This window comes from Oncorhynchus tshawytscha, linkage group LG24, assembly GCF_018296145.1.
Source record: "Oncorhynchus tshawytscha isolate Ot180627B linkage group LG24, Otsh_v2.0, whole genome shotgun sequence".
NCBI lineage: Eukaryota > Metazoa > Chordata > Actinopteri > Salmoniformes > Salmonidae > Oncorhynchus > Oncorhynchus tshawytscha.
The window spans coordinates 22148707-22168706 of NC_056452.1; the positions used below are offsets into that span (position 1 = coordinate 22148707).

The 20000-nt window shown below is 43.4% G+C and overlaps 2 protein-coding genes and 1 long non-coding RNA gene across 4 annotated transcripts in view; 2 read left to right on the plus strand and 1 right to left on the minus strand.

Annotated features, from left to right (window-relative positions):
* The window catches only part of LOC112244651 (alpha-synuclein-like), a 19043-nt gene extending 4248 nt beyond the window's left edge, over positions 1-14795 (plus strand). The window contains exons 2-6 of one of the 2 annotated variants that reach the window (XM_042305533.1): positions 10378-10419; positions 10500-10588; positions 13217-13240; positions 14308-14349; positions 14598-14795. In XM_042305533.1, coding sequence (XP_042161467.1) covers positions 10378-10419; positions 10500-10588; positions 13217-13240; positions 14308-14349; positions 14598-14609 — 209 coding nt within the window. In that variant the 3' untranslated portion in view covers positions 14610-14795. The remainder of the gene's footprint in view (positions 1-10377; positions 10420-10499; positions 10589-13216; positions 13241-14307; positions 14350-14597) is intronic. The other variant, XM_042305534.1, reaches the window with a different exon arrangement.
* Positions 14796-14930: 135 nt separating this feature from the next.
* Positions 14931-17004, plus strand: LOC121840692. The gene is made up of 2 exons (XR_006079823.1): positions 14931-16347; positions 16563-17004. It is a non-coding gene; the product is annotated as an uncharacterized LOC121840692 (long non-coding RNA).
* A 2763-nt stretch (positions 17005-19767) lies between these two features.
* Positions 19768-20000, minus strand: part of LOC112244630 (glutamate dehydrogenase, mitochondrial) — a 32333-nt gene continuing 32100 nt past the window's right edge. The window contains exon 13 of the mRNA XM_042305532.1: positions 19768-20000. This exon is cut by the window's right edge and continues 759 nt beyond it. The gene's annotated coding sequence lies outside the window, so the exon portion shown is untranslated.

The following is a 20000-nucleotide window of genomic DNA, read 5'->3' on the forward strand; positions in this document are numbered from 1 at the left end:
TAGATGGAGAAAGAGATGGATAAATGGAGAAAGAGATGGATAGATGGAGAAAGAGATGGACAGATGGAGAAAGAGATGGATAGATGGAGAAAGAGATGGACAGATGGAGAAAGAGATGGATAGATGGAGAAAGAGATGGACAGATGGAGAAAGAGATGGATAGATGGAGATGGATAGATGGAGAAAGAGATGGATAAATGGAGAAAGAGATGGATAGATGGAGAAAGAGATGGATAAATGGAGAAAGAGATGGATAAATGGAGAAAGAGATGGATAGATGGAGAAAGAGATGGATAGATGGAGAAAGAGATGGATAAATGGAGAAAGAGATGGATAGATGGAGAAAGAGATGGACAGATGGAGAAAGAGATGGATAGATGGAGAAAGAGATGGACAGATGGAGAAAGAGATGGATAGATGGAGAAAGAGATGGACAGATGGAGAAAGAGATGGATAGATGGAGAAAGAGATGGACAGATGGAGAAAGAGATGGATAGATGGAGATGGATAGATGGAGAAAGAGATGGATAAATGGAGAAAGAGATGGATAGATGGAGAAAGAGATGGATAGATGGAGATGGATAGATGGAGAAAGAGATGGATAAATGGAGAAAGAGATGGATAAATGGAGAAAGAGATGGATAGATGGAGAAAGAGATGGACAGATGGAGAAAGAGATGGATAGATGGAGATGGATAGATGGAGAAAGAGATGGATAGATGGAGAAAGAGATGGACAGATGGAGAAAGAGATGGACAGATGGAGAAAGAGATGGATAGATGGAGAAAGAGATGGACAGATGGAGAAAGAGATGGATAGATGGAGAAAGAGATGGACAGATGGAGAAAGAGATGGATAGATGGAGAAAGAGATGGACAGATGGAGAAAGAGATGGATAAATGGAGAAAGAGATGGACAGATGGAGAGAGGTTCGGTGAAGGGGGTGCTTATATTAGTGTAACCTGTACAAGTGTGTGGTGAGGAAATGTATTTTGTGGATATCCCACTCTGAGAGATCAGCTATTATTCAGCAATTAGGGTTAAGTACCTTCCCCAAGGGCAGATCGACACAATTATTTCCCCTTTTAACTTCACTAGTGACCTTTCGGTTACTGGCCCAATACTCTTACCGCTATGCTACCTGCCAGAGGGTTCATGTTCCTGAAAACCTACTGTATCTACACAGCATACCACCCTGCATACCGCTTCTGAAGCTAAGCAGGGTTGGTCCTGGTCAGTTCCTAGATGGGAGACCAGATGCTGCTGGAAATTGTGTTGGAGGGCCAGTAGGAGGCACTCTTTCCTCTGGTCTAAAAATATATATATATATATATCCCAATGCCCCAGGGCAGTGATTGGGGACACTGCCCTGTGTAGGGTGCTGTCTTTCGGATGGGACGTTAAACGGGTGTCCTGACTCTCTGAGGTCATTAAAGAGCACATGGCATTTATTGTAAGAGTAGGGGTGTTAACCCCGGTGTCCTGGCTAAATCCCAATCTGGCCCTCAAACCATCACGGTCACCTAATAATCCCCAGTTTACAATTGGCTCATTCATCCCCCTCCTCTCCCCTGTAACTATTCCCCAGGTCGTTACTGCAAATGAGAACGTGTTCTCAGTCAATTTACCTGGTAAAATAACGGCAAAATAAAAAAAGATGGTTCCTCAAGTGGAAGGGTGATGGTTCTATGTGGAACTGTAATGACTCTTTTAGTGATAATTCAAATGTAGGGCCAACAGCTCATTAGAATATTTTGGGGCGTGGTTTACTCAAGCTCTTTTTGTGCAACCGGGAATGAGAGTGTCATTCCAGTTTATCTAGTGTGTTGTGTTACGCCGTCAATTGTCATGTAATTTTACAGCTATTGACAATGTCCTGTGAAAGATTTGCATATGGCTTTGTGTCAATAAAGGTTTCTTTATAGCATCATGCAAGTTCCATTTAGAACATTATGTGCAAGGTTCTTTATAGAACCTTCAAAAAAGTGTTCTGTACAGTGCCATAAATGGATGCGCTATGGTTACAAGCCAAAGAACCCTTATTTGGCACTATATATATTTTTAAACTTGTGTGTGTAATCTATCAACTGAGACTGCAGACGTCAGCTGTGTGTGTCTGTGTGTGTGTGTGTGTGTGTGTGTGTGTGTGTGTGTGTGTGTGTGTGTGTGTGTGTGTGTGTGTGTGTGTGTGTGTGTGTGTGTGTGTGTGTGTGTGTGTGTGTGTGTGTGTGTGTGTGTGTGTGTGTGTGTGTGTGTGTGTGTGTGTGTGTGTGTGTGCGCGCCAGGGCCCAGGAGGAGTCGATCCTATCAAAATAAATCATGTATGGATTATTACTTCTATCACAAAATGCGATGCAATTTTACCCAGAATGCAACTCCTCTCTAACAAGGTCATCTACTCAAAGCTTACTGGAGCAGAAGTGTGCATGCACGTGCGTGCGTGTGCGCGTACATGTGCACGGGCGTGTGTGTGTGTGCTCATATGCATATGGTCATTGGCTGCAGAGGTGCTCTCTTTCAGGGGTATACCCTGCTGCTAAACAGCTATAAAAAGAACACTGTATTGGTCTGGATACTGTAGACCAGGGATGGGCAACTGATGGGGGTGGGGGCCACAAAAAATCTGAACTCATTATGAGGGTCCGCAATATGTACCCAGATCCATACCCACACATAAAGTCAGCGTTTGGGGCCCTAAGTTACATTTTGTTAACCATTTTAGCGGCCCCCCTCTTGACAGGGAGAGAAAACATTAACATGTTAGAGTTCATTTCCTGGAAATCTACTCATTTTGCCATGGGCTGGAGATAATGTTTTTCATTTTGCCATGAGGTGGAGATAATGTTTTCATTTTGCCATGAGGTGGAGATAATGTTTTTCATTTTGCCATGGGCTGGAGATAATGTTTTTCATTTTGCCATGAGGTGGAGATAATGTTTTCATTTTGCCATGAGGTGGAGATAATGTTTTTCATTTTGCCATGAGGTGGAGATAATGTTTTCATTTTGCCATGAGGTGGAGATAATGTTTTTCATTTTGCCATGAGGTGGAGATAATGTTTTCATTTTGCCATGAGGTGGAGATAATGTTTTTCATTTTGCCATGAGGTGGAGATAATGTTTTCATTTTGCCATGAGGTGGAGATAATGTTTTCATTTTGCCATGGGCTGGAGATAATGTTTTTCATTTTGCCATGAGGTGGAGATAATGTTTTCATTTTGCCATGAGGTGGAGATAATGTTTTTCATTTTGCCATGAGGTGGAGATAATGTTTTTCATTTTGCCATGAGGTGGAGATAATGTTTTTCATTTTGCCATGAGGTGGAGATAATGTTTTTCATTTTGCCATGAGGTGGAGATAATGTTTTTCATTTTGCCATGAGGTGGAGATAATGTTTTTCATTTTGCCATGAGGTGGAGATAATGTTTTTCATTTTGCCATGGGCTGGAGATAATGTTTTCATTTTGCCATGGGCTGGAGATAATGTTTTTCAGTTTTGAACATGATATCTGTGATGAACAACATCGGTGATTTGACCATTATTACTACAAGTGTAGTTAGCTGGCTAGGCTAACTTACCGATCTAAAAAACGTTAGCTGACGTGGGCTAATTGAGTGACTGTCAGTGACCGACATAACAGGAGAAAAACTGCTGCTGCACAACCACATTTAGACAATTGCACCTTTTGTATTCTAATATTCTAACACTCAACATTAAGTTGAAAGTCCGACTGAGTTCCAAAAAATAAAACAAATAAAACATTGGAAATTGATCTCTGCTAGTTGTCCATCCCTGTCATAGATAATCCAATATGTTTCCATTGACAAAAACTTTTTTCAATATCTATATAGTAGACTGATTTCCACAAAAATATATATTTATATTATTATAGAATTTTGGGGTAAATTGATAAGCAGGCCTACAAAAGGGGGGCCCATTCCTGCTGTCGACAGACAGACGGTCACGCACTCACACTGTACGAATCCTCATGTACACACACACAGGAAGTTGTACAGTGTAAAATGAAATGAACACTGAGAGTGTTAAATCAACATTGAAAGTGTTGAATCTGTGGACCCATAGATTGGAGCTGGAACAATGTTAAATTAACACTTCGCTTAATGTAAAGACCTTGCCTTTTGAGTGAATTGTAGAGTTACCACCCATGACTGTATTTGTTAGTGACAGAGACATGGTTGTTGCATTCATCCATTTTAAGTTATCAAAACAATGTATCTGGAGGGCCTAGTTTTACCCTAATAGAGGTGGTTGAAACTCATAGGCATCACGTTGAACCAACACCACACCATCATATTTATCTGATGAGTTGTGTATAATAAGACTGAGATGAATCCTGCTGGAAAACACCAAGAAACACTACATGATGTGTAGAGGGAACACAGCAAGTTCTCCTGTGTTCCATAAACCAAATTAACACAGAGTGTTAAATTAACACTGAACTGGTTGAAACTGGGGACCTATATAGACACCGGAACAGTGTTAAATCAACACTGAACTGGTTGAAACTGGGGACCTATATAGACACCGGAACAGTGTTAAATTAACACTGAACTGGTTGAAACTGGGGACCTATATAGACACCGGAACAGTGTTAAATTAACACTGAACTGGTTGAAACTGGGGACCTATATAGACACCGGAACAGTGTTAAATTAACACTGAACTGGTTGAAACTGGGGACCTATATAGACACCGGAACCGTGTTAAATTAACACTGAACTGGTTGAAACTGGGGACCTATATAGACACCGGAACAGTGTTAAATCAACACTGAACTGGTTGAAACTGGGGACCTATATAGACACCGGAACAGTGTTAAATTAACACTGAACTGGTTGAAACTGGGGACCTATATAGACACCGGAACAGTGTTAAATTAACACTGAACTGGTTGAAACTGGGGACCTATATAGACACCGGAACCGTGTTAAATCAACACTGAACTGGTTGAAACTGGGGACCTATATAGACACCGGAACAGTGTTAAATGAACACTGAACTGGTTGAAACTGGGGACCTATATAGACACCGGAACAGTGTTAAATTAACACTGAAATGGTTGAAACTGGGGACCTATATAGACACCGGAACAGTGTTAAATTAACACTGAAATGGTTGAAACTGGGGACCTATATAGACACCGGAACAGTGTTAAATCAACACTGAACTGGTTGAAACTGGGGACCTATATAGACACCGGAACAGTGTTAAATTAACACTGAACTGGTTGAAACTGGGGACCTATATAGACACCGGAACAGTGTTAAATTAACACTGAAATGGTTGAAACTGGGGACCTATATAGACACCGGAACAGTGTTAAATTAACACTGAAATGGTTGAAACTGGGGACCTATATAGACACCGGAACAGTGTTAAATCAACACTGAACTGGTTGAAACTGGGGACCTATATAGACACCGGAACAGTGTTAAATCAACACTGAACTGGTTGAAACTGGGGACCTATATAGACACCGGAACAGTGTTAAATTAACACTGAACTGGTTGAAACTGGGGACCTCTATATACACCGGAACAGTGTTAAATCAACACTGAACTGGTTGAAACTGGGGACCTATATAGACACCGGAACAGTGTTAAATCAACACTGAACTGGTTGAAACTGGGGACCTATATAGACACCGGAACAGTGTTAAATTAACACTGAACTGGTTGAAACTGGGGACCTATATAGACACCGGAACAGTGTTAAATCAACACTGAACTGGTTGAAACTGGGGACCTATATAGACACCGGAACAGTGTTAAATCAACACTGAACTGGTTGAAACTGGGGACCTATATAGACACCGGAACAGTGTTAAATCAACACTGAACTGGTTGAAACTGGGGACCTATATAGACACCGGAACAGTGTTAAATCAACACTGAACTGGTTGAAACTGGGGACCTATATAGACACCGGAACAGTGTTAAATTAACACTGAACTCGTTGAAACTGGGGACCTATATAGACACCGGAACAGTGTTAAATTAACTTATTTAGTGGAAAGCCGTATTCAAATACGCCTTGCTTTTCGAGTACATTGTAGAGTTACCACCCATGACTTTAGTTGTTAGTGACAGACAGAGGAGACTGGTGGGAGAAGATATAGGAGGTGGTTTCATGTCTTTGATACCATTCCATATATTCCATTCCAGACATTACAATGAGCCCCTCCTCCTATAGCTCATCCCACCAGCCTCCACTGGTGACAGACACATGGTTATTGCGTTCATCCATTTTCAGTCCTATGGAGTTCCCCAAGTGAGATCCTAAGCAAACATCTTATAATAAAACATGTATATTTAACACAGTACCAGAAGTATTTCATAAGGCCCTATTTTGAGGGCCTACTTTTATGCTAATAGAGGGGCCTGAAACTTCAACTCCAACTAACTGATTGGATTAGTTTAGAAACATTTAGAGTACCAGTCAAAAGTTTGGACACACCTACTCATTCACGGGTCTTTCTTTATTTGAACTATTTTCTACATTGTAGAATAATAATGAAGACATCAAATCTATGAAATAACACATATGGAATCATGTAGTAACCAAAAACGTTTTAAACATATCAAAATATATTTGAGATTTGAGATTCTTCAAAGTAGGCATCTTTTGCCTTGATGATAGCTTTGCACACTCTTGGAATTCTCTCAACCAGCTTCACCTGGAATGCTGTTCCAACAGTCTTGAAGGAGTTACAACATATGCTGAGCACTTGTTGGCTGCTTTTCCTTTACTCTGTGGTCCAACTCATCCCAAACCATCTCAATTGGGTTGAGTTCAGGTGATTGTGGAGGCCAGGTCATCTGATGCAGCCCTCCATCACTTTCCTTCTTGGTGAAATAGCCCTCACACAGCCTGTAGGTGTGTTGGTTCATTGTTCTGTTGAAAAACAAATGATAGTGCCACTAAGCGCAAACAAGACGGGATGGCGAATCGCTGCAGAATGCTGTTGTAGCCATGCTGGTTAAGTTTGCCTTGAAGTCTAAATAAATCACACCTCCTCCTCCATGCTTCACAGTGGGAACCACACATGCAGAGATGATCCATTCACCTACTCCGTGTATCACAAAGACAGCGGTTGGAACCAAAAATCTCAAATTTGGACCTATCCACCAGTCTAATGTCCGTTGCTCGTGTTTCTTGGCCCAAGCAAGTCTCTTCTTATTATTGGTGTCCTTTAGTAGTGGTTTCTTTGCATCAATTCAACCATGAAGGCCTGATTCACACAGTCTCCTCTGGACAGTTGATGTTGAGATGTGTCTGTTACTTGAACTATGAAGCATTTATTTGGGCTGCAATTTCTGGGTCTTCCTTTCCTGTGACGATCCTCATGAGAGCCAGTTTCATCATAGCACTTGATGGTTTTTACGAATGCACTTGAAGAAACTTTCAGTGATGTACTGGGCCATACGCACTACCCTCTGTAGAGCCTTGCGGAGGCTGAGCAGTTGCCATACCAGGCAGTGATACAACCAGTTAGGATGCTCTCGATGGTGCAGCTGTAGAACCTTTTGAAGATCTGAGGACCCATGCCAAATCTTTTCAGTCTCCTGAGGGGAAATAGGCTTTGTCGTGCCCTCTTCACGACTGTCTTGGTGTGTTCGTGTAGCATAAGATTAATCAATCAATCAGTGTACATGCACAAACATAGATATTGAAACAAACAACTCTGAAAATCACCCTGCAATAAAGCATGCTGGGAAATTGATAATGATAGGTGTGGTTTTTGGTTTAAAGTGATGTGTATAAGTTTCAGGCCCCTGTATTGATGTTAAACAAGACCCTGAAAATAAGGCATAATGAAATATGTATGGTATTGCATAAACATTTTAAATAAATAACATTTTCACTTAGGATGTAATTTGGTGAAGTCTTCAGGACTGTAGATGGATGAATGCAACAAGCACTAACAAATACAGTCATGGGTGATAGCTACAATTTACTTGAAAGGTACTCTGGGAAATATCTGAATAATGTTTTACACTAAGCAGTGTGTTCATTTAACACTGTTCTGGTGTCTATATGGGTCCACACTTTCAGTGTTGATTTAACACTGTCAATGTTGTTGTTGTTTTTCACACTGGAGAATTTGCTGTGCACAAACACACGTAATAGATAGAAGCAGATAGAAGCTGTACCCAGGAGTGGTGCTCCTCTGACTCAGAGAAGTAAACTTTGTCCCAGCCATGCTGCAATGTGTGTGTGTGCCACTGTGCGTATTGGTGTGTATCTGCTACAGCACTGTGCAGCTCGTCACGTGGCTCACAGAGAGCGAGAAGCGTGCAGGGAGAAAGAGAGAAAGGGGTATGACAGAAAGAAAACAAGAGAGAAACGGAAGATAGATGAAGTGAGGCATCTGCGGTTCTGAGAGAGTGTGGAGGAGAGAGAAAGAGGGCGGGAAGAGAGAGAGGTACTGTAGAGAGAGAACGCGAGAGTACTCATATCCAATCAACAGTGTGCTATGGAACATGTGTTTTTGTATGTGAATTAGATATATAATTGTACTGGTTATGTGAAATAGATATATAATTGTACTGGTTATGTGAAATAGATATATAATTGTACTGGTTATGTGAATTAGATATATAATTGTACTGGTTATGTGAAATAGATATATAATTGTACTGGTTATGTGAAATAGATATATAATTGTACTGGTTATGTGAAATAGATATATAATTGTACTGGTTATGTGAAATAGATATATAATTGTACTGGTTATGTGAATTAGATATATAATTGTACTGGTTATGTGAAATAGATATATAATTGTACTGGTTATGTGAAATAGATATATAATTGTACTGGTCATGTGAAATAGATGTATAATTGTACTGGTTATGTGAAATAGATATATAATTCTACTGGTTATGTGAAATAGATATATAATTCTACTGGTTATGTGAAATAGATATATAATTCTACTGGTTATGTGAAATAGATATATAATTCTACTGGTTATGTGAAATAGATATATTATTTTACTGTTTTTTTTGCTGGATTTTTTTTGCTGGATTTGCTTGTGCATCATCCTTGTAGGCTCTCTCTTTCTCTCCATCCCCCCTCTCTCTCTCCATCCCCCCTCTCTCTCTCCCTCCCCCCTCCCTCTATTTATTTCTCTCTCTATCCCTCTCTTTTTCTTTCCCTCTATCCAGCTGGTTGCATAACGACTATTTAATCAGCCTAGGAATATATAATACTGTAACGTCAGAGAGAGAGTGAAACAAAGAGAGAGAGGGGTGAGGGAGAGAGAGGGGGGGAAGGAGAGAGAGAGAGACAAAGAGAGAGGGGGAGAGAGAGAGGGGGTTAGAGAGAGGGGGAGAAAGAGAGCGATAGCGACAGAGAGAGAGAGAGAGAGAGAGAGAGAGAGAGAGAGAGGGAGAGAGGGGTGTGAGAGAGAGGGAGCGAGAGAGGGGGAGAGGGGGTTAGGAGAGGGGGAGAAAGAGAGCGATAGCGACAAAGAGAGAGAGAGAGAGGGAGGGAGAGAGGGTGTGAGAGAGAGGGAGCGAGAGAGGGGGAGAGAGAGGGGTTAGAGAGAGGGGAGAAAGAGAGCGATAGCGACAAAGAGAGAGAGAGAGGGAGAGAGGGGTGTGAGAGAGAGGGAGAGAAGGAGAAAAGAGAGAGAGAGGGAGAGAGAAGAAAGAGAGGGGAGAGAGAGGGAGAGAGAAAGAGAAAAGAGAGAGAGAGGGTTGGAGGAGAGAGAGGGGGGATGGAGAGAGAGAGAGAGAGAGAGAGAGGGGCGAGAGAGGGAGAGAGAAAGAGAAAAGAGAGAGAAAGGGTTAGAGAGAGAGAGGGGGGAGAGAGAGAGAGAGAGGGGGATGGAGAGAGCGAGAGAAAGGGTTAGAGAGAGAAAGGGTTAAAGAGAGAGAGGGGGATGGAGAGAGAGGGGAGAGCGGGGGGATGGAGAGAGAGAGGGGGGTTAGAGAGAGAAAGGGTTAGAGAGAGAGAGAGGGGGATGGAGAGAGAGAGAGGGGTTAGAGAGAGAAAGGGTTAGAGAGAGAGAGGGGGATGGAGAGAGAGAGGGGGGTTAGAGAGAGAAAGGAAGGGGGAAACTAATATTATGGAGCAGAGGAATCATAAGATAATATCATCCTCTTGGATGTTAAAGTGAGTGACATACAGTGTTCTGCTACTGGGTGGCCAGAAACCTCCTCACCAGATAACTATAATACTTGAAGATTCCAACAGATTTCTGTTTACTGCACTCATTAACACAGTAGTTCATTCCTACTCTGTGTTTACATAATATATCACAAAACTGATGCCTGATCATTCTTCACGTATCAATTGCAATATGATTGTAATATATTGATGTGTTGTAATGTCTTTCTGTTCTCAGGTTCAAAGACAAAGGAGGGAATGGACGCAGGGGTAAACATAGGTAAGACACACACAGACACGCACACACACACATTATTTTGGGATCTGATTGATTGATTGATAAATTGATCTCTGTGTTAGTTGCTAACCGCGACCAGGCGAACATCGTCGGGGACCCCACTGCTGGAGCTGACCTCTTACAGGGAGGCATGGAGAATACCGGACAAGCGGTGAGTTACCATGACAACAGACTGACAGGTCAATGTGAACAAGAATATACAAGTGATCAATCAACACATTAACTGGTAAGGAATGGCAGATTAGGACCGTTGACATAATACTAGACACAATAACTTGACCTTATCAATCAGGTAGCCTCTGAAAGCCCAGGCTTCAGGCCTCGCAAGACTATCAATCAGGTGACACAGCACCCTTTTTCAGTTGAATGCATTCAGTTGTACAACTGACGAGGTATCGCTCTTTCCCTTTGAAAGGAAAGGGGAAAGGGAGAAGCAAGGTTGAGTAACAACAAGGTTGAATAACAACAAGGTTGAATAACAACAAGGTTGAATAACAACAAGGTTGAGTAACAACAAGGTTGAGTAACAACAAGGTTGAATACAACATGAATGCAGCCTCAAAAAGCATGACAGTCAAAATCCTTCAGTCGGTCTCAGATGGTCGTGCCATGATGACGTCACAAGAGCAGTCTGTTGTTTGACCACTTGGTGTCGCTATTTCCCACAGTACCGCTGCTCTGATCGAAAGAAGGACGGGTGGACAGACAGACAGACAGACAGACAGACAGACAGACAGACAGACAGACAGACAGACAGACAGACAGACAGACAGACAGACAGATGACTGGCAGCTCCTTTAATAGCCAGTGGTTCAGAAATTCAGGCAGATTAGGTTTGATGGTAGCCCTACAATGGTAGGCCTGTTACTCACTCCACATTCTCCATATGAATATGTGTTGGTGTTGTGTTGCTAACCCCTTGTTGTCGTGTTGGTGTTGTGTTGGTGTTGGTGTTGTGTTGGTGTTGTGGTGTTGTGTTGGTATTGTTGTTGTGTTTGTGTTTGTATTGCGTTGTGTTGGTGTTGTTGTTGTTGGTGTGTTGTTGGTGTTGTTGTTGTTGTGTGTTGTTGTTGGTATCGTTTTGTGTTGTCTGTTGTTGTTGGTGTTGTGTTTGTGTTGATGTTGCATTGGTTTTGTTGTTGTGTTGGTTCTGTTGTTGTTGTTGTTGTTGGTGGTGTGTTGTTGTTATTGTTGTTGTTGGTGGTGTTGTGTTGGTGTTGTTGTTGTTGTGTTGATGCTGTTGTTGTGCTGTGTTGTTGTTGTTGGTGTGTTGGTGTTGTGTTGGTGTGTTGTTGTTGGGGTTGTGTTGGTGTTGTGTTGGTGTTGTTGTGTTGGTGTGTTGTTGTTGTGTTGGTGCTGTGTGTTGTTGTTGGTGTTGTGTTGTGTATTGTTGTTGGTGTGTTAGTGTTGTGTTTGTGATGGTGTTGTGTTGGTTTTGTTGTTGGTGTGTTGTTGTTGTTGTTGGTAGTGGTGTGATGGTGTTGTTGTGTTGGTGTTGTTTTTGTGTTGTGTTGTGTTGTTGGTGTGCTGTTGTTGTGTTGGTGTAGTGTGTTGTTGTTGGTGTTGTGTTGTTGTTGGTGTGTTGGTGTTGTGTTTGTGTTGGTGTTGTGTTGGTGTTGTTGTTGTTGTTATTGTTGTTGGTGTGGTGGTGTGTTGGTGTTGCTGTTGGTGGTGGTGGTGTTGTGTTGGTGGTGTTGTTGTTGTTGTTATGTTGTGTTTGTTTTGTGTTGATGCTGTTGTTGTGCTGTGTTGGTGTTGTTGTTGGTGGTGTGTTGTTGTGTTGTGTGTTGTTGTGTTGTGTTGTGTTGGTGTTGTTGTTGTGTTAGTGTTGGTGTTGTGTTGGTGTTGTTGTTGTGTTGATGTTGTTGTGCTGTGTTGGTGTTGTTGTTGTGTTGATGTTGTTGTGTTGTGTTGGTGTTGTGTTGTTGTTGTTGTTGGTGTGTTGTTATTGTTGCGTTGTGTTTGTGTTGTGTTGATGCTGTTTTTGTGCTGTGTTGGTGTTGTTGTTGTGTTAGTGTAGGTGTTGGTGTTGTATTGGTGTTGTTGTGCTGTGTTAGTGTTGTGTTGGTGTTGTTGTGTTGGTGGTGTGTTGTTGTGTTGGTGTTGTTGTTGGTGGTGGTAGTGTTGTTAATGTTGTTGTGTTGTTGTTGTGTTGGTGTTGTTGTGTTGTTGTGTTGGTGGTAGTGGTGTTGTTGATGTTGTTGGTGTTGGTGTTGTATTGGTGTTGGTGTTGTGTTGGTATTGTGTTGGTATTGTGTTGGTGGTGTTGTGTTGTTGTTGTGTTGGTGTCGTGTTGTGTTTGTGTTGGTGTTGTTTTGTTGGTGGTGTGTTGTTGTTGTGTTGGTGTTGTGTTTGTGTAGGTGTTGTTGTGTTGGTGTTGTTGTTGTGTTGTTGTTGGTGTTCTGTTGTTGTGTTGTGTTGTTATTGGTGTTGTGTTGGTGTTGGTATTGGTGTTGTGTTGGTGTTGTGTTTGTGTAGGTGTTGTTGTTGGTGTTGGTGTTGTTGTTGATGTTGTTGTTGGTGTTGATGTTGATGTTGTGTTGTTGTTGGATGTTGGTGTTGTTGTTGATGTTGTGTTGTTGTTGGTGTTGTTGTTGATGTTGATGTTGTGTTGGTGTTGTGTTGGTGTTGGTATTGGTGTTGTGTTGGTGTTGTGTTTGTGTAGGTGTTGTTGTTGGTGTTGTTGTTGATGTTGGTGTTGTTGTTGGTGTTGTTGTTGGTGTTGTGTTGCTAACCCTTTGTTGTTGTTGTGTTTGTTTCCTCTGTGTTCCGTTGGTAGGAGGAGCCTCAGCCTGTATACGAGGTGCCTATTGGACAGGAGATGGATGGGGGGGTCAGATGCTCTAGGTTATGGTGGGGTGGCTGGCTAACGAATGCTGCATGATTCAGCCTAACATATTGTTCCTAGGTGCATATATGAAGGGCGAATGAGCTTTCAAACACTGACTGGCTAGCGTCCTGTTAGGACCTAAACTATGTTCTAAACCATCTCCTAACTCTCTCCTAACCCTCTCCAAACCCTCTCCATAAATCTCTCCACACCCTACCCTAACCCTCTCCTAACTCTCTCCAAAACTCTCTCCAAACCCTACCCTAACCCTCTCCTAACTCTCTCCAAAACTCTCTCCAAACCCTACCCTAACCCTCTCCAAACCCTCTCCATAACTCTCTCCAAACCCTACCCTAACCCTCTCCTAACTCTCTCCAAAACTCTCTCCAAACCCTACCCTAACCCTCTCCTAACTCTCTCCAAAACTCTCTCCAAACCCTACCCTAACCCTCTCCAAAACTCTCTCCAAACCCTACCCTAACCCTCTCCTAACTATCCATAACCATCTCTAACCATGCTGTATCTATAGATAATAACACAGCTTAAGACTGTCTCTATGCATCTCTCGCGTAGCATAGGCATAAACTTACCCTGCGTGGATCTCTCTGGTCTAAGATGCACAGTCAAAATAACAGAGCTTGCTCCTGTTGACCGCTGCCTACAAAAATAATGCCTCTGGTTGGGTGGGCGCAACATTACTTCAGGTCTCAAGGAGGGTGACATCACATCTGCTATGCTAGCTATGCCATGCTAACCTCTGCTTCATGCTAACCTCTGCTTCATTAGACACTTCAGCCCAGAGACTGGGACTGAATGGCCCTGTGTCGTACTCAACCCTATCATAAGCCTGTCATAAGCATGACATAAGCGATAATGTGCTTGATGTAGCTGTGACCTACTCAGTTTGAAGCCAGGGTGTCTGTACGCCGTAAGATCGTGCTAGCCCAGTGAGCTAAAGCCTAGAGACCAGGTCTAGGAGCTAACCCAAGTCATGAGGTCTCAGGCAAGGTTACTCTAATGTAAAATGTCTCTCTCTGTAGGCAGAATATGGAGGAATGGAGCAGGGAGGAGAAGGAGGAGAAGTAAGTGACAAGCAACCACACTATTTCTGTTTTCTTTATGCAGAAGATGGTGATATCATGACATCATTATTGATTATTTCTCTCTCCCTATGTATGTCTCTCTCTCTCTCTATGTATGTATGTATGTATGTATGTATGTATGTCTCTCTCTCTCTCTCTCTCTCTCTCTCTCTCCCCCTATGTATGTATGTATGTATGTATCTCTCTCTATCTCTCTCCCTCTCTCCCCCTCTCTCTCTCTCTCTCAGGGCGGTTACTAGTCATTCCAGGGACCTCTTCTCCCCAGCCCTCCGTTGGTCCCTCGCCCTGCTGTTCCAGACTTCCAAATGTTCTATTTATTTTTTTGTGACTTTATGGAACCAAACCAGATACAGACTCTTCCAGATAACTCTATACACCTCCTGATACCCCATGAGACCCTCTTCTGCCCCCCCCACTGTGTTCTGCCCCCCACTGTGTTCTGCCCCCCACTGTGTTCTGCCCCCCCCACTGTGTTCTGCCCCCCCCACTGTGTTCTGCCCCCCACCGTGTTCTGCCCCCCACTGTGTTCTGCCCCCCACTGTGTTCTGCCCCCACTGTGTTCTGCCCCCCCCACACTGTGTTCTGCCCCATGTAGCTCCCCGCCTTTCTGTTGTTGCTGTCATGTTGTTACCCCTGGTGTTATATTCTCCCTCACACCTCCCAATACCCTATCAAGAGACCTGCACACACACACACACACACACACACACACACACACACACACACACACACACACACACACACACACACACACACACACACAGGGTAGATGTTATCAGCCGGATCACTAAGATAGACGTCTGAAAAGGACCCAGGTGTGTGGATATATGCCTTCGTTGGTGCTCATCAAAAGAGAAGAAGAAGGATTGACCAGATCTGGGCGTGACCTTGTTATGCTCAGAGCGTGCGGTTCAGATTACTACGCCACACCACAATTGTTCCAGCAAGCCGCGGAATTAATGCGGCACAAATAGACGTTCATCCATAATACGTGGAAATCCGAAAGGAAACTCCAGCCAGCAGACCTGCTGCGATGATTATTCAGGATGACAGAACCACAGAGAGATCATATCTGATTGTAGTGTGTGTGTGTGTGTGTGTATGTGTGTGTGTGTGTGTGTGTGTGTGTTAGACTCGTCAGATAGTAGGGCAGTTCAGGAGTGTTCTGTCCACGAGAGGCTGCTGTAGGGACCCGTGCAATGAACAGAGTGTGTGTGTGTGCATTTGTTTGGGTATGTTTGGGTATGTGTGTGTTAGAGTGTGTTAGAGTGTGTTAGAGTGTGTTTGAGACATGCCAGAAAGCAATACAGGTGTTCTGTTAGTTAGTGTGTCCCTTGTTAGAAACGACATGAGAGGAAGAAAGTTCCTGCAAAGACTGGGAATCACACAACAACAGAAGCTATCAATATACGCAGTACTTTACAATGGATTTGGTCTAGCCTGGGTGTAGCCTGGGTCTAGTTCTGCCCTGGGTCTGCTGGCAGGGTTGGAAGGGATGAAAGCAGAACGCGATACCTGTGGATCCTGATGTTGTGAAGGGAAAATTCCTTGTTATAGTAATACCACCGAGCAATAGTCAGACAGACAGTGGGTTGTCATAGTAATACCACCGAGCAATAGTCAGACAGACAGGGGGTTGTCATAGTAATACCACCAAGCAATAGTCAGACAGACAGGGGGTTGTCATAGTAATACCACCGAGCAATAGTCAGACAGACGGGAGTTGTCATAGTAATACCACCGAGCAATAGTCAGACAGATGGGAGTTGTCATAGTAACACCACCGTGCAATAGTCAGACAGACAGGGGGTTGTCATAGTAACATCACCGAGCAATAGTCAGACAGACGGGAGTTGTCATAGTAACACCACCAAGCAATAGTCAGAGACAGGAGGTTGTCATAGTAACACCACCGAGCAAGACATACGGACAGGGGGTTGTCATAGTAACACCGCCGAGCAATAGTCAGGCAGACAGGTGGTTGTCATAGCAACACCACCGTGCAATAGTCAGACAGACAGGGGGTTGTCATAGTAACATCACCGAGCAATAGTCAGACAGACGGGAGTTGTCATAGTAACACCACCAAGCAATAGTCAGAGACAGGAGGTTGTCATAGTAACACCACCGAGCAAGACATACGGACAGGGGGTTGTCATAGTAACACCGCCGAGCAATAGTCAGGCAGACAGGTGGTTGTCATAGCAACACTGTGAGCAATAGTCAGACAGACAGGGGGTTGTCTTAGAAGAGCATCCCACACAGGGAATGCTGGGAAATGGATTTTAAATTTGATTTTTGAATCCCACAACAAGAGTCAATGGTTAACGACAGCTGCTCCTGTCATCAACCATCTCAGCCACTCAGAACAAGCCTGGGACAGAGTGTGTGTTTGTGTGTGTTATTTCTTTGAGACCAGTGGAAACTAATGACTGCATGTTGCCTTATTATGCACTCAAATTCACACACACACACGCGCACACACAGGTACCTGCACAAACCCCAGATCCATACACACAGCACACAAACAAAAACATAAACACTCCCACACCACGTTTAAGTTGGCATCGAAGCGGACTTGCTGATTTTATAAACAGTACCAGTGAATTAAAGACGGTTTTGTTGAAATCCAAACTTCCGTGTCGTCTTCATTTCTCCATTTGAGTGACTAATTATGATGCAGTTTATAATAGTATGTATGGCCTATGTTACCATGGAGATATTGTGGTACCATCCTGGACATTTTTCTTTGCCCTCTGCAAGTCTTAGCAATGTTTTCTGTGTGTGAGCGTGCGTGTGAGCGTGCGTGTGGGCTCCCGGGGGTTTAGCCAGGCTCTTTGTTCTCCTCTACAGGTACACTATGAGGTCACTCCCTCCATCGGCATGCTGGGAGCTGACAGGGAGACAGAGGGGTCAAGAGAGGTCAGAAAGAAAAAGCCAACTTAGAACCTCTTGCGTCAGTGTTCTAGAACTCCCAGTCTTAGTGTTTTAAGTGATCCTTCGGGACGACATATCACCAGCCCAATGTTCCATTCTAACCACGAGATTTCCAAACTGCTCTACACACACACTCTCTGATCCAACGCCAGAACACATTAAAACAGAGGAGTGTCTTCATGGAGAAACACACACAGCCAACACCCCTAAGGAATCCACACAAACACAGAGCAGCAATCTAGGGCCAACAACACAATGAGAAAGGGCTGTTGTAAGAAGGAGTGTGTTGTATGTTACATTTTGTGTCTTTTTTTGTCCGCTTTTATAGCTGTGTTTTGACAGTGAGTCAGACAGCTTGGTGACCTTTCAGGACTATCAGATCCAGTATTTCCTGTTTCCCATGCATATACAGATGTAGGATCATAATTTGAGCCAGTTTGCTACAACATGAAAATACTCCTGAAGCAACAGGAAATGTGAATTATTATAATTAGGACCTGAATAAGAGCTGAGTTGTGCTGCATGTTTCATTGAGGGTCCTAATGAAGTTATGAGGTCTCTCTCCCTCTACGGTATTTACAGTTCCACTGCTGGGTTTTTCCATACTGACACCAACAATAAAAGTGGCCTGCATCCTTAGGGGTGTGTGTGACTTGACAGGGGTGTGTGTGATGGAGGGGTGGCCTCTGTAAGCCTCTCTGCCAACCTCATATAAACCCATGCATACCCATCCACACACACTCTCTCACACACACACTCTCTCTGACACACACACTCTCCGGCCCGAGTACAGAACACACACAGAGATGGACTTTCTGAAGGGATCAGGGAAGCAGGTGGATGCAGTGATCGACAAAGCAGGTGAGAACAAGATGTCTGTTAGAAAACTGGATAATGGTGTTTGTTTACTTGGTTGATTGATGGAGGGTCATTCATGTGAAACATTGATACGTTTATAACCCTTAAGCACAGCAAAATGTGGTTGTTATATGGACTACTGTATAGTTAGTGTTCATTTAGTGTTCATTTTTGTGTCATCAGCCTTCAAAATGTTCAAACTGGGCTTTGGCATTTTAAATGGCGCTGCAGTTGATGAGCCAACATTCTTAAGCCATATATGTTCATTTTTGAAAAAACTTTTTGCTCTGTACTTTTTGGCACTGCTCATACTTCTAAAATTAGTTATTTGGGTTTGTCTAGATTTCAAAGTAGAGGAGCTCATTTCTACCAGAAATCAAAAAAATCTGCAAAGATTGTGGCATCACGTCATGAAAGGGAGCTTGTATCAGCAAGAACTAACAAGAGGAAATTCCACCAATTATCTGGTCATGTGGAGGCAGAAGATGCATGTTTGACAGCCCCCCCTCTCTCCCCCTCTGTCTAGCTGTTGTGGTGAAGGAGAAGGTGGGAGAGATGATCGGAGGAGGAGCTAAGGAGGAGAAGAAAGACGAAGGTGATCTGTCTATTCTGGGTTACCATGGACACTAAATCAGACATTTCGCCTCGCCTGTAACATGCTACCCACACACAATACACACTACCTACACACAATACACACTACCTATACACAATACAGGTATTACCTACACACAATCTACACTACCTACACACAATGTACACAACACACTACAAACCAATTCAGTTTCTCCCCCCTCGTAGAGCAACAAATCACTTCTGCTCTATTCGTTACCTTTATCTGCATTGAGTCCGTTGCAGCCTGCTTAACGTGACACCGCTGTAGGAGATATAACGGTAGTGTGTTGCAGCCTGCTTAACGTGACACCGCTGTAGGAGATATAACGGTAGTGTGTTGCAGCCTGCTTAACGTGACACCGCTGTAGGAGATATAACGGTAGTGTGTTGCAGCCTGCTTAACGTGACACCGCTGTAGGAGATATAACGGTAGTGTGTTGCAGCCTGCTTAACGTGACACCGCTGTAGGAGATATAACGGTAGTGTGTTGCAGTCCCATGTCTTTGTATGTACAGTATTGTTGAAATGGTGTCTGATGTTGTGGTTGTTCCTCCAGGTATTGGTGGCATGGTGTCTGATGTTGTGGTTGTTCCTCCAGGTATTGGTGGCATGGTGTCTGATGTTGTGGTTGTTGCTCCAGGTATTGGTGGCATGGTGTCTGATGTTGTGGTTGTTCCTCCAGGTATTGGTGGTATGGTGTCTAATGCAGTGAAAGGGGCTGCAGCAGATGCTGCCATGGACAGTGCTGCAGACAAGGCCATGTCTTTTGGAAAGAGCCTTTTCAACTGAATCCCCAACCATGGACTGTACCATGTCTCAACCCTGGACTGTACCATGTCTCAACCCCGGACCTTCCTTCCCATCAACCAATCCCATCTTTATACCATCACTGAGATCTGTATAACATGTATAGGATGTCATAAACATGAATAAAACACCAATCTTTCAACACTAGTCTGTCTGCACGTCACATACTGCACTTACACATCAGTTCTCAGAATTTTATTGGTTTTCAACAAAAAAAAGGCAATACAAATTTCCCCAAGCAATTTCCGTGCAAGGGCTTGGACGGCTTTTTGGAGAAGGAGAACGCTTGTTCCCATGATCCTCTCCCTCTCATGGCGGAGCGGAGGGTTTGGGGGAGGGTCAGATTGGACAAGAAGGTAGGGGGGCTTGTGGGGGAACTGATATAGTGGAGAAGGGTGTAGAACTTTACTAAG